Here is a 13,370-nt window from a genome sequence, read left to right on the forward strand (position 1 = left end):
GTCTTTAAGGGAAACTCCCAGCAAAGAGATTAAGTCGTTGTCAGCACCCATTGGATTTAGGTGGTACAAACTGTTTCTATTAGTCTAGGATTATCCAGTGTGATCATGTAACTTAACACATCCCCTGGGGTAGCTTTCCATTAAGTAAATTTGGATAAACTGTCCTGAGATAATCTCCCAAGGAGAGAAGGGAGTGTACCCAACCACATGATTATATTGAGATTTGGAGACTCGTAGAAATATTTTGGTTTTAGATAGCCCTGTTGGTTGCCAGAACCTACCAATGCATTTTCTCAGGATAAGGATATTTTATGCCATACTCAAGTGGCATAAGCTTGTTCGGGAATCATAATTAAATAAGCCTCCAGTCTACAAAGGACCACACAAGAAGAATATTATGCTGGCTTCCAATTATTCTCACCTGGTGACTCTTTTGAATAAACCTGAAGACTACCCCAGGTGTGGTATTTAAAGGGATTAGGTGAAGCATTAATTCAATGTTTTGGGTCAATGGAATGTTTTGTAGATTTTTTTTTCCTGGAAAATTTCCCAATTGTTTTGGTCTGCCAATATCAGAGTGTCAACCAAATGGAATGTTTCCTTTTTTAATAAAAGGATATCTGTACACATGTGTGTATATAAATGAGTATGTTTGTACATATATTGAAATAGTTTATTCTATGCTTTGGGTACATTTATCTCCTTATATCACATTTCTCTGAACATACAGTGCCTCATAAAATGATAGTATTTAAATCTAGCTGGCATTATTATATCTTTGTGTCTGGCACAGTGTCCAGTAAGTTCTCATTAAATATCTGATTGAAACCATAATATTCTTTAATTTGTAAAGAATGGCCTGTCATTTAAGAACAAATACTTTGAAAAGAGTTGGGCTTCTATTGTAATTCAAGATCTACTACTTAATATCTTTTTGACCTTGGAGAAATGACCTAACCTCCCTAAGTCTGAGAAAAAGGGGGAGGGAATGCCTACTTAATATTGTCATGATTAAATTAGATGTTGGTAAAGTACTTAAATGGGTTTTGGACACATGAATAATAAAATTAATTGAATTATTCTTTTTGAATATGTGTAAATTTAATCTACACTTTCTATTAATGCAGATACACACAGTTTTTAAAAAGATTTGGACTTGTTGATTATTTTATGAAACATTGAAACTCTTTAGGAGCAATGAAAGCCAGCCCTATTAGTTACATTTTAATTCAGTTTATAAAAGGGCAGCCTTCACATTTAGTACTAGGAGGAATTCTCACTGGCTCCATACAAGGAAGTTAATTCTCTCCAATGGTCCAGGTCCTGGGGGCGGGGGGGGGTTGACATGACCTTCTACTTCACACAGTCACCCAAGGTAAATTATGGAGGCACCACCATAATTTAGAACAGGAAGCTTCTTCACTTACTTTGTTGGGGGAACAGATGGGAGAATGTACATTGAATTTCAAAAAAAAAAAATAAAAAAAGAAGAAAAGGAAGAGGAGGAGGAGGAGGAAATATGTTACTTCTGAGATGAGACAGACATCTGTGAGTAATAGACACCCTTCACACCCTTTATATCACATTGGCCAGAACTATTATCATGACCTAATAACAGGCTGAATGAAGCTGGCCCATAATGGCTCATGGAGAGTCAATCATGCACGTTCTCTTCCCATATCTGTGTTCAGTGGCATCATGTTGGGAGCTTTAAATCAGCCATGATGGTAGCATTTACACCACAGAAATTGGGAAATGACAAAAATTAGGAATTTCTTTTTTTAAAAAAATATATTTTTATTGATTTCAGAGAGGAAGGGAGAGGGAGAGAGAGATAGAAACATCAATGATGAGAGTCATTGATCGGCTGCCTCCTGCACTTCCCACACTGGGCATTGAGTCTGCAACCTGGGCATGTGCCCTGACCAGGAATCAGACCATGACCTCCTGGTTCATAGGTCAGTGCTCAACCACTGAGCCATACCAGCTGGGCAGGACTTTCTTTTTTCAAAGAGTAGTTTGACAAAACTCCACTTACCTGACCCCTCTAAAGTGAAAGTGTATTTAGAAATGTAGAATGGCAAATGAATAACTGGAGGGTATTATTGTCCTCTATGCCAAATCAACCCAGAGATTATGCTATCCTAAAATGCTGTGCACAGCCTTAGGTATTACAGAAAGAGTATTGGACTTGAAATAATTGCAATTTAACATGCTGTGAAGACCTAGGCAAGTACTCATTTCTTTGAGCTTCAGTTTCTTTATGGTGCTATAAAATAATCTTTGGAAATAATAGGATTTTAGGAGATAATGTATGAACATGCTTAGCATAATGCTTCTAGAAAAATTCAAAGAATTCTTGATGAATCTGACATTGGCTGGTCCTAGGAGAACCTAAGGAAAAGCAGTGACATTGGGATGACTTTAATTTAATTTATTAGACTTACATGCATTAAGTGCCCATTGAGTAATATTTTGTAGGTGGTGAATATGACATAAGATATCGCCTTAAGGGACTTTCAATATAGAGAGAGATTTAATAGCCCTTCATCCTTAAACTCAGAAGTAGACCCGTCTGCAATAGAGCTGACCAAGAAGATAACAGGAGCAACTAGTTTTCCATGGAGCTCTCCATGGTGCTTGCTCAATGGGACCTCAGCCTGATCCTTCATTTACTCCAATTCAGAAACCTGGGCTCTGGTCCACTCTGCTTCTCTTACTGCTTTGTGAATCAAGGTTCCCTACTGACAGTTATATTTGCCAATAGATATCTAGTACAACCTCATATTTGCCCTGGTTTAGCTTGCATTGCAGCAGCTTGTGTAATTCTAGCCCTGACCCTTTGACACTTGACCATGACATTCTAACGCAGAGCAGTAATGTAGCTCATTATATTATATATTGTTTGAAATACAAGTGAGTCAATTTTTATGCACAGCTGCTCTATATTAATCAGGATAATGGTAGCAAAGGACATCACAAATAAACCAAAATTATGTCTTAAAAACATAGTAAAAAGAAAAAAAGAAACTAGTTGTTAAAAATGGTCTCTGCCCAAACCAGAGGGAGTCGGACCTCCATTACCACCATTTGTCCACCATCCAGAGCTGAGGGGTCAGTGCTGACATGTACACATAAGGAACTACTGGTCATCGAAATTGGGTCTCAAAAGAACTGTTGGTCCAGGGGGAAGCTCGCTACAGATTGATTCATTTGCCTGTCAGCATAACTATTATTGCTCGTCTCACATTCAGTTCTTATTAGTATATATCTAGTGACATTTGATCTTGTTCATCTAGAGGAAATGATGAACAACATAGACTGAGGAACAAGAACAGAACCAGAAGTAAGGAGGCATCAATCGGACTATCGGGCCTCAGAGGGAGGATAGGGGAGGGTAGGGGAAGGGTGGGGGAGGGGGAGAGTTCAACCAAAGGACCTGCATGCATGCATATAAGCCTATCCAACGGTTAAGTTCAACAGGGGATTGGGGCCTGCGTGGGGAGATGGGTGGGATGGGAATGGGGGGATGAGGACAAATATGTGACACCTTAATCAATAAAGAAATTTATAAAAAAAAAAAAAAATGGTCTCTGCAATTATCATTCTTTAATCATTCTCTTAAAATACTGCAACAATATTAGGACAATATTTTAGGAACATAAAACATCACATTAAATCTCTTGGTGAAAACCACCATACTTTATTATGTTAGTCTTTTTTTTTTAAAGTAAGCTGTTATTTTCCTGTTTCTTAGCTGAGCTCCCTTTTTCAAATTTTAGTGCAATAGGAACATAAAAGTTTTAGGTATAACGATAGTAAAACAAGCCAGTAAATGAAAAAAGGAAAAACAAGTCTTAACATATACAAAATGCATTCTGTACAGCAGGCTAAATATTTTATATAAATTATAACTTTTCATCTTTAAAAAGCCCCTATGAGACAGTACCATTATTTTCCTTAAAGGCACAGATACAGCAGGTGGCAGAGCCAGGGTGTGAACGCAATGGGGTTTCAGAAACCAACCTTTGCCGCTACATGTGCCATGCATTTCTCATGATTATCTCAATGGATGGGGTTACGCTGGTTTCAATTAAGGATGCTTTATTGTAGGGGACTTTCTGATGAGCAAGGCAACTAACAATGATATATGATGTCAGTGAATAAATCAAAATCAACTCATCATAATATGGACCATTTGTCTTCACATGAAATCAGTAGGCAATAGTGTCTTCAATAAAACTGTACATTATCTAAAGCAGCTGAAATTAGTAGAAAGGTTTTTTTGTAATCTTAAAGGAAATCCCTTATTAAAGTAGGATCATGATCCTTAGGTTCCTTTTTGAGTGTCTATTATATACGATTCATAGCATGTTTTCCTTTTAAAATAATGGAATAAGTGGCACTATTGAGACCTTTTCATTTACACACACAATCCTTTGTAACCCTTAAGAAATTGAGCCCTCGTAATTAGCAGCAGCATTTACGCTAAGAATACAACAAAATGCTTTTCCTTTGAGTTCCTACAGGTTCTGCTCAATGGGAATAAATTTAGTAGTAACAGGAACATATCTCTTCACCCTTCCTCTCCTCATTGCCAAGTAATAAGAAGCCACGGTGATTTAGGGAATACCGAGTAGCTAGCATTCTGTCCTTGCTGATACCTAAATACGTGATGAAACTCTGATACCCGTTAGGTGCCCTGGTGTTATCCTGTGAATGCTCTTCTCTCACTCCCATCTTCTGCTTCAATGCTGCTATCACATAGTTATCTGTACAGCGGTGATACTGTTGACATCTCTCTGATAGAATTGGCATGAGGATTAAATAAGCCCATCTATTTAAAGAGTCTGGGCATGGAGAACATAACCAATAAATGGTAGTGTTATTGTATCCGGTGGCCCTAATCCAAATTCCTTATGCACACATCCAGTACTTAGTATCCTTCACCATTTAGTTCAGTCATCACCCCCTTTTAGGAGATTTTAGCTGAACTTTTAGGCTTCTAATGCTCCTTTTATGTATTTCTGTGTACATGGTATTTATTTCAATCACTACGTGGTACTCAAGGTTTCTGTTGAACCCTCTGTCCCCCTCACTGGCCATGAGCTCTTAAAGCCTGAGGACCATGTTACACTCAATTTGTGTCTGAAGCAGCGAGTGCTTGTGCTGGGACACTGCTGAGCTGAGCCGTGTTGGTTGGCTGAGGTCAGCTGCCCTGTCTGTATCTTCTCAGAGACACTGAGAAAGTAAACATCTTTCTTAATGAACCTGAATGGTGTTTGGGGGAGAAGATTTAGCCATTCATTCATTTCCTCAGTATTCGCTGAGCATCCATCATGGTTCATACAGTCAAAGAAACTAAGATCCATGTCTTCATAGAACTTTTACAGATTTACTGAAGGCTCCCTCACCAGTGACTCTTTCACCATTGGGCATGCAGCGCATTACTGAATTGTATTTCAGAGCAGTCCCCTGGGACATGGATCATAACACATGCATTTAAAGTTATAGAATCATAGTTCGGTTCAGAATACTGAGTTCAGAGCCTCAACTATTGGACATCGATCTCAGTAAGCACCCTGCAGTTTCCAATACTGGTATTCCGTGTGACCGGCACCCTGGCTCGGCTGCTGATGGGGTTTGTCATTTGAACATTTTCAGACTTCCAGCAGCGGACGGCACTCCGTTCGCATCACCGGCCTCAGTACTATTGATTTCCGAGCTGGTTTTTCCCGAAAGCCCACCCTGGACTTCAAGAAAACAGTCAGCAGACCAGTGCAAGGTTTGTATGTGCATATTGCTTCAAACTGACATACTAGAGATCCAAGCGAAAATATTTCTCAGAATGTCTGTGTTTTTATGATTCTCACCAGTCAATAAAATTGGGAAACAGAGAACATCTTTAAACATGATTGCACTCTTGGCCTAGTCACTGTTTTCCAGCGTGTAGTCCCAAGACCAGTGGTACTGAAATCTCTCAGGGAGATGCTCAGAAATTAAGATTCCTGTGCCCTGCCCCAGGTCTCCTGCATCAGACCCACAGGAGGCAGGGCCTAGGCATATGTACTTCCAGGAGTATCCCAGTTGATTGCTATACTTACTAAACTTTGAAAACTGCTGACCTAGATCTTGAGTCTTTCTCTTACTAACATCTATAAACTGATTTGTTGTCAAGGTGCATAGGTAAATTGTGTATGTATATATAGCTAAAAAGTTAAAGATATTATGTATCATTATATGTTTAAAGGTAAAATTATTGCAGATTTTTAAGTTTGTTCTTCCTCTTATTTTACTTATGCATGATTATTTAGAGCTATAAAAAAAGCTCAATACTACTGTGACTCTTTAAAATTTTTTTCTGGTTTTTCGTTTATTTTTATTGCTGTAGTTATTGGAAGGATACAAATAGTGAACTTTAAAAATATTCATGTGATCAAACATCACATAACAGTATTCACAATTATAATTTTTCCACATATAAAGATAGTTAATAGACTACAGAATAATCACTTGGGATTCCCTAAGTACCTCTGGCCATGAATAAACTATTTTAATGTGGAAAAGACTATAACTTGGCCACACTTTATAGGACAATCGGCAGTACTCATACTTATGGTACTTACTATCTGTTATTATTATAATGCAAAAACTTACTTCATATCACACCTCATTTGAATATTACTTGTAAATAATAACCAAGTCTTTCTCTTCTAGGAATCCCTACCTATGTGCTTCTGAACACTTCCGGAATTTCTGTCCCAGCTAGAGTAGATCGTCTTGAACTTCTGAGTATCTCAGGCAGTTCTCTGAAGACTATTCCTGTCAAATATTACCCAGATCGAAAACCTTATGGCATATGGAATATTTCTGACTTCATACCACCAAACGAAGCTTTCTTCCTCAAAGTAGCAGGTTATGATAAGGACGATTATCTCTTCCAGAGAGTATCAAGTGTTTCCTTCTCTAGTATTGTCCCAGGTGAGACATCATTTCATTCAATACTGGAGTATTGATAGCTTAAGGTAGGGGTAGGCGGGATGAAGTGATGTAGTCCTGTAGGTAAAGAACAGACTATAAAGTTAAAAATAATATCCTCACATTGTTACTGGGTTACTGATTTGATGAGCGTTTACACATAGGCTATGTAATCTTTAGCTTTTCTTAACTATGAAATAGCACATCAGAGTTTCATGTTAAGGCTCCTTGATTATAAATCTGAACATTTTGATTATGTCAATCAATGTAAGAAGTCAAACTGGGAAATTCTGGTGCTCTTAGTCTCTCTACAAAGCCTGGCATATATGTTTAATGTTTGAATAATCTAAGTGGTCGGCAAACTGCAGCTCGCGAGCCACATGCTGCTCTTTGGCCCCTTGAGTGTGGCTCTTCCACAAAATACCACGGCCTGGGTAAGTCTCTTTTGAAGAAGTGGCGTTAGAAGAAGTTTAAGTTTAAAAAATTTGGCTCTCAAAAGAAATTTCAATTGTTGTACGTTTGATATTTGGCTCTGTTGACTAATGAGTTTGCCGACCACTGATCTATCTAAATGGACTAGTGTTAATATATAAATGTTTATGTACAATTGTCAGAAATACTGTAAACAATTGGTAATGATTCTGCCTTTAAGTGGTAGGTTGGTTTGTTAGTTAATTAGAAAATTAGCTACTTATATGTTTGCTATTACCTAGAGATGAGATCATAGCTTAGAGATTATTTGGAGGCATCAGGTAGCTTTTTAATTTGTATTTGAGCTACTTCTTAGCACTGATGACAATTCTGATCAAAATTTTAGCATTGTAGACAAAGAAGTAGGATTGTTTCTAATATTGTCCCATTGTATGAAGGAGCAACATTTATCATTTATACATAAGGCTGTGATTTGGGGTATTGGGAACAGCTCTATAGCTATTGTTTAAAGTTGTAAAAATGATGAGAATAGAACCAACATCAATGTTTCCTAATTTACAATATTCAAAGTTAGTTGTTTCAGCCCCTAAATTGAATACTTTAAAATCTATTGTATTCTTAAAAATGAATTTTTCCATTCTTTTTAGAAAAATAATCACCCTATAAATTCAATTATAAGATGTGAGTTCTTTTCAAATATTTAATTTTTGAAATAAAAATGTTTTCAAAATTGGTGATATAGTGTAACTAATTTGGTAGCTTTTTTTTTCTTTTCTATCCTGGTAGTATCAAAAATAATGCCCCATCTTAAAATCAATGGAGTCTTAGATTCAATGAATACTTTAGTAAGGGGTTCATGAAGACATTGAAATTAATAAGCTTTTAACAAAGATAATTAAAGTGATTTTAGGAGATTTAGATTAATTGGAATACAGAAGATTTACAGGAAAAATTAAGGTATGAAGATTTTGAATGGCTTACCAGGAAGTACTCAATATCATTGTAACCTTCTCACCCATGTTCTTTTTTCCCTAGATGCTCCCAAAGTTACAATGCCTGAGAAGACCCCAGGATACTACCTGCAGCCTGGCCGAATTCCCTGCTCTGTTGAAAGTCTTTTGCCCTTTACCTTGAGCTTTGTCAGAAATGGACTCAAACTCGGAGTAGACCAGTATTTAAAGTGGGTACATGTTTCTATTAATAATTGATAGCATTAAACATCTAAATAGAAATAATACTTATTTGTAAAAGATATTTATTTTAATGTTTTTTACTGGAAATTCTCATGTACTTGCTCTGTGGTCTTGGAATATAGCAGTGATCAAAACAGACACAGCTCTGCACCCTTGTGGAGTTTGTATGTGATGGAGGAAGACAGCAAAGAGATGCTAAATATAGTATCTATACTAATAAAAGGGTATATGCAAATTTGTGACGATGCCCTCACAGTAACAACCAATCAGCAGGCTGCATGGAGCAACAAGGCTGTCGGGGGTTAGCGAGGGACGACCAAATGACTGACCAGCAGGCAGCATGAGGCAACCAGGCTGGCAGCGGGGGGCAGTGAGGGGCAACCAGGCCAGCAGAGGGGGGCAGTGAGGGGTGACCAGGCTTGGTAGAGGGGGGCAGTGAGGGGCAACCAGGCCTGCAGGGGAGGTAGTGGGGGGCGACCAGGCTGGCAGGAGGGCAGTGAGGGGCAACGAGGCCGGCAGGGGGGTGTAGTTGGGGGTAACCAGGTCAGCAGAGGACAAGCAGGCTGGCAGGGGGGGCACTAAGGGGTAACCAGGTGAGTGGGGGGGGGGCCAGTTAGGTGTGACCAGGCTGGCAGGGGGGGGGCAGTTAGAGGCGATCAGGCTAGCAGGCAGAGGCAGTTAGGGGTGAACTGGCTGGCAGGGGACAGTTAGGGGCAATCGGGCAGGCAGGCAGGTGAGCAGTTAGAAGCCAGCAGTCCCAGATTGTGAGAGGGATGTCCAACTGACGGTTCCGGCCCGACCCCAGGGATTGGAGAGGGTGCAGGCTGGGCTGAGGGGACCCCTATCCCCATGCACAAATTTCGTGCACTGGGCCTCTAGTGTTAATATATAAATGCTAGAATACATTCAAGAGTTGACTTAGGTTCTAGAGAACCTGAGTTTTATACAATTCGAGGGTCCCTTGTTAAATCAAAGAATTACACGTTATGAATACAAAGTTAGGTACTGAGCCTTGGAAGGGTCCTTGCTAATGAGAGGCCCTGTTATTGGCGTCCAGGTAAACAGGTCTCTGAATCTGATGGAAAGTTTTAGGATCAGTGAATGTGATCAATGTTAAGGCAAAGGTAGAGCGGGTTAATTGGGATGAGTAAGGCTAGTAGGTCAGGTGCATGTGGTTTTGGCCAAGCTAATCATTTTTTTGTTTTCTTTTGTTAATCCTCACCCAAGGATATTTTTCTATTGAATTTTAAAGAGAGTGGAAGGGAGAGGGAGAAACAGAGAGAAAGAGAAACATTGATGTGAGAAAGACCCATCGATTGGTTGCCTCCCGCAAGTGCCCCGACCAGGGCCAGAGATTGAGCCTGCAGCCGAGGTACATGCCCTTGACCAGAATCGAATCTAGGACCTTTCAGTCCGCAGGCCGACGCTCTAACCACTGAGCAAAACTGGCTAGGGCTACCAAGTTACGATTAAAAAAATTCAGGATAAGGGGCATTTGTGCAAAGAACTGAACATAGTTACAGAGATGTATGCAGATATCTGTGAGGAGTGTGCGCACACCAGGACCAGCAAGTGTGCATGCCCGAAGGCTGGAGTGAGCAGGGGTTGTGGGGAAGAAAGACAGGAAGGAAGCCATTGTGGCCGGAGCCCCGTGAGCCTGGAGGAGAAAGGCAGAAGATGCGGTCAGGGAAAAGTGGCATGTGTTGGGGGTAGGGTGACAGGTGGCCACTGCATACAGGGGTTGGCAAAAGTAGGTTCACAGTTATGAGTACATGAAACAGAGTTTATTTTTGTATTATTATTTATTAATTATGGTATTATTTTCCATAAGAACAACTGGAAACCTACTTTTGCCCCACCCTGTAAAACAAGGGGAGTGGGCCAGAGGGCACCAACTGTCCTTGTGAAAATGGGTAACTTTTTTAGACAAATATCAGTAATCTAATAAAAAATGAAGTAGGCCTTGAAAACTGGAGGGTGATTTCTGGAAAATGTTTTTTTGTTTGTTTGTTTTTGTTTATTTTTTAAACTTAGAATGAAACCAACTACATTTTCAAAAAAACTCTAGGAATTATTTTATAAAACTCTCCTACTGTGAGTTCAATATTAATATAAGTAACTTCCATAAGATGTTAAATATTTGAAATTCTTCATTTATTCAGTCTCTTTATGAGGTGATTGTTTTAAGTCAAAACTATGGCAGAAATGTTCCTTATAAATTTAGAAACTTTTCCATTACTTAAAGATTGAACTGCAGTATTTCCTGCCACTTTTTTCTCACATAGTATATCTTGACGATTTACTTAGCTACATATTTAATAACCATAAATCAAACACAACTGACCAGGATATCCAATGAAGCTACATAACTGACTGATGAAATCAAACCACTCTGCTTCATGTCGAAAGCGTAACATTTTTCAAAGACACGGGGTTCTTTATAAACACTAATTCCATGCAGTTTCTGGGAGGTAAGCCACAAGAATTCTTTCTCTCATTTTTCCAGCTCTGTGATGCAGAGATGTGACATGCCTTTGCTGACACATAGTAAAGCTTTTTGGATGGGAGAGGCTAAAGACAGAATTAGGTGTGGGTGATGATGGATTGATACTCTAACCCCGATTCACTCGCCCATCTCTGATTAGATTTCCTAATAATGTGAGACTTAGGGCTGAATCTTTGTTATGTGCGTCGCTGTGGTCACTAGGGGATGGAAGGTAATTAGTTTGCATTAACAGCATAGCACGTTTTTATTTATGTTCCTTCCCCTGTTCTAAAGGCCATTCCTTCAAAACTTTTCACTTGTGGCCATGTTGTCTTAATGTCACCTGAGAAGGCTACGTGAAAGAAAAAGTGATTTTCATGTAATATTGCATAAATGAGAGAGGAACTGGAATAACTGTAGAGAGTATTCTTCAGGCAATCTGTACGCTGGTGACGTGCCTTGGAACAAATGACTTCTTTCTGGATCTCAACGTCTCTTTTTTATAACGAGGAACTAGAAGAATTGTCACTTTCTGCTCTAAATTACCATATGTCATGTTTTTGATGAATCCTAATGCGTGTTTGCCTCTGAAGTGAGCCCCTGCGGAGGACACAGAAGACTCATGTATTTTAAGTTTCTGCCTTCCTGGCAAGGACTAGTTTCTCTAGACCAGGGGTAAGGGAACCTTTTTTCTGCCAAGGGCCATTTGGATATTTATAACATTATTCGAGGGCCATACAAAATTATCAACTTAAAAATTAGCCTGCTGAAAATAAATTAGCCTGCTATATTTGGTCAAACATTTCATTAACTCACTTCTAATGCCTTGGCAGGGCCAGACTAATTTTGTGGGTCTGATACGGCCCTCAGGCCTCACATTCCCCTCCCCTGCTCTAGACAATGGCATTTATAAAGTCGGGTGTGGTGTACTGCTGTTCAACATTCAAGATACAGCTTAGGTGATCAGTACAGCATCGAGTCCAGTCCGAGTCCGTTTTCCTCTGCATATGACTCTAAGGACCACTGCACCCGGCACATACACAATGGAAGGAAACAACATGAACTGAATAGTCCCAGTTGCTAAGGCATATGGGCCAGTGGTTTTCTGACTTTTCTGATGATGGGAACCTGTGCCTTAACTTTCCCTTACCAACTGTAGGTTAGTGCTGACTTGCACTAGAAGCTCAGTTATTCCTCCACGGTTGTTTGATGGTGGGTGTGGTACCCTTGCAGGACGGGAGACCTGGAGTTACTGCCGTGGGTCATTATTTCTGACTTCAGTGGAAGGTGTCCTGACTCTGCAGTGAGGTTTTCATCTCAGCTCTATCTAGAATGATTAAAAAGGTTATAAATAGTATGGATGGTTGTAAGAAAAAATTATGAAAATATTTATGCATTTCATTCATATTTTTTATAGTTATTTCGATCATATTTCAAAACAAAATAATGTCTGTTTTATAGATCATTGTAATCTTTACATGTAAAGATTACAATATGTAAAGATTACACACACACACATATATATTGATTTCAGAGAGGAAGGGAGACAGGGGGAGAGAGAGAGAAACGTCAGTGATGAGAATCAATGATTGGCTGCCTCCTGCACACCCCACACTGGGGAATGGAGCTTGTAACCCAGGCATGTGCCCTGGATTATTGTAATCTTTTAAATAGGGATTGAACTTCTATTATTTAGACACTTCCAGAAAATTAGATATCATGATATATATAATTTGAACAGTGTTAGAGAACAAAATATAAATATTTATTAAATGAATGAATACACAATATAGCAAAGGGATTTTTTTTATCTAAATGATAAGTTTAACTATAAAATTTAATTATTTTTCTTTTTCTAAATGTATACATAGGTTGAACCAGATGTGGTATATAGCCTTATATAGAACTTCTATGTAAGAAAGTTAAAGAGTATTTATCTTTTTGGAATAAAAAAGTCTGGCTCTGGTCAGTTTTGTTTAGTGGTTAGAGCGTCGGCCTGCAGACCCAAGAGTCACAGGTTCAGTTCCTGGTCAAGGGCACGTACCTCAGTTGCAGGTTCCCCAGCCCTGGTTGGGGCACATGTGGGAGGCAACCGATTCATGTGTCTCTCTCACTTCGGTGTTTCTTTCTCCCTTGCCTCCCTCCCTCCTACTCTCTCTAGAAATCAATGGAAAAATATTCTCGGGCGAGGATTTAAAAAAAAAAAAGTGTTTTCTATCTTTAAACTGGTTGAATTGCTTTGTCTAAGAACCTCACTGAACATGTCCAAAAACTGGGAATGA

The 13,370-nt window shown here is 39.1% G+C and overlaps 1 protein-coding gene across 1 annotated transcript in view; it reads left to right on the forward strand.

Moving 5' to 3' along the window:
- HMCN1 (hemicentin 1) overlaps positions 1 to 13,370 on the forward strand; it is a 379,559-nt gene that overhangs the window by 153,391 nt on the left and 212,798 nt on the right. The window contains exons 7-9 of the mRNA XM_008145958.3: positions 5,665 to 5,785; positions 6,718 to 6,981; positions 8,446 to 8,590. Of these exons, the coding sequence (XP_008144180.2) occupies positions 5,665 to 5,785; positions 6,718 to 6,981; positions 8,446 to 8,590 (530 nt within the window). The remainder of the gene's footprint in view (positions 1 to 5,664; positions 5,786 to 6,717; positions 6,982 to 8,445; positions 8,591 to 13,370) is intronic.

The sequence above is a fragment of the Eptesicus fuscus genome, chromosome 22 (assembly GCF_027574615.1).
Source record: "Eptesicus fuscus isolate TK198812 chromosome 22, DD_ASM_mEF_20220401, whole genome shotgun sequence".
NCBI lineage: Eukaryota > Metazoa > Chordata > Mammalia > Chiroptera > Vespertilionidae > Eptesicus > Eptesicus fuscus.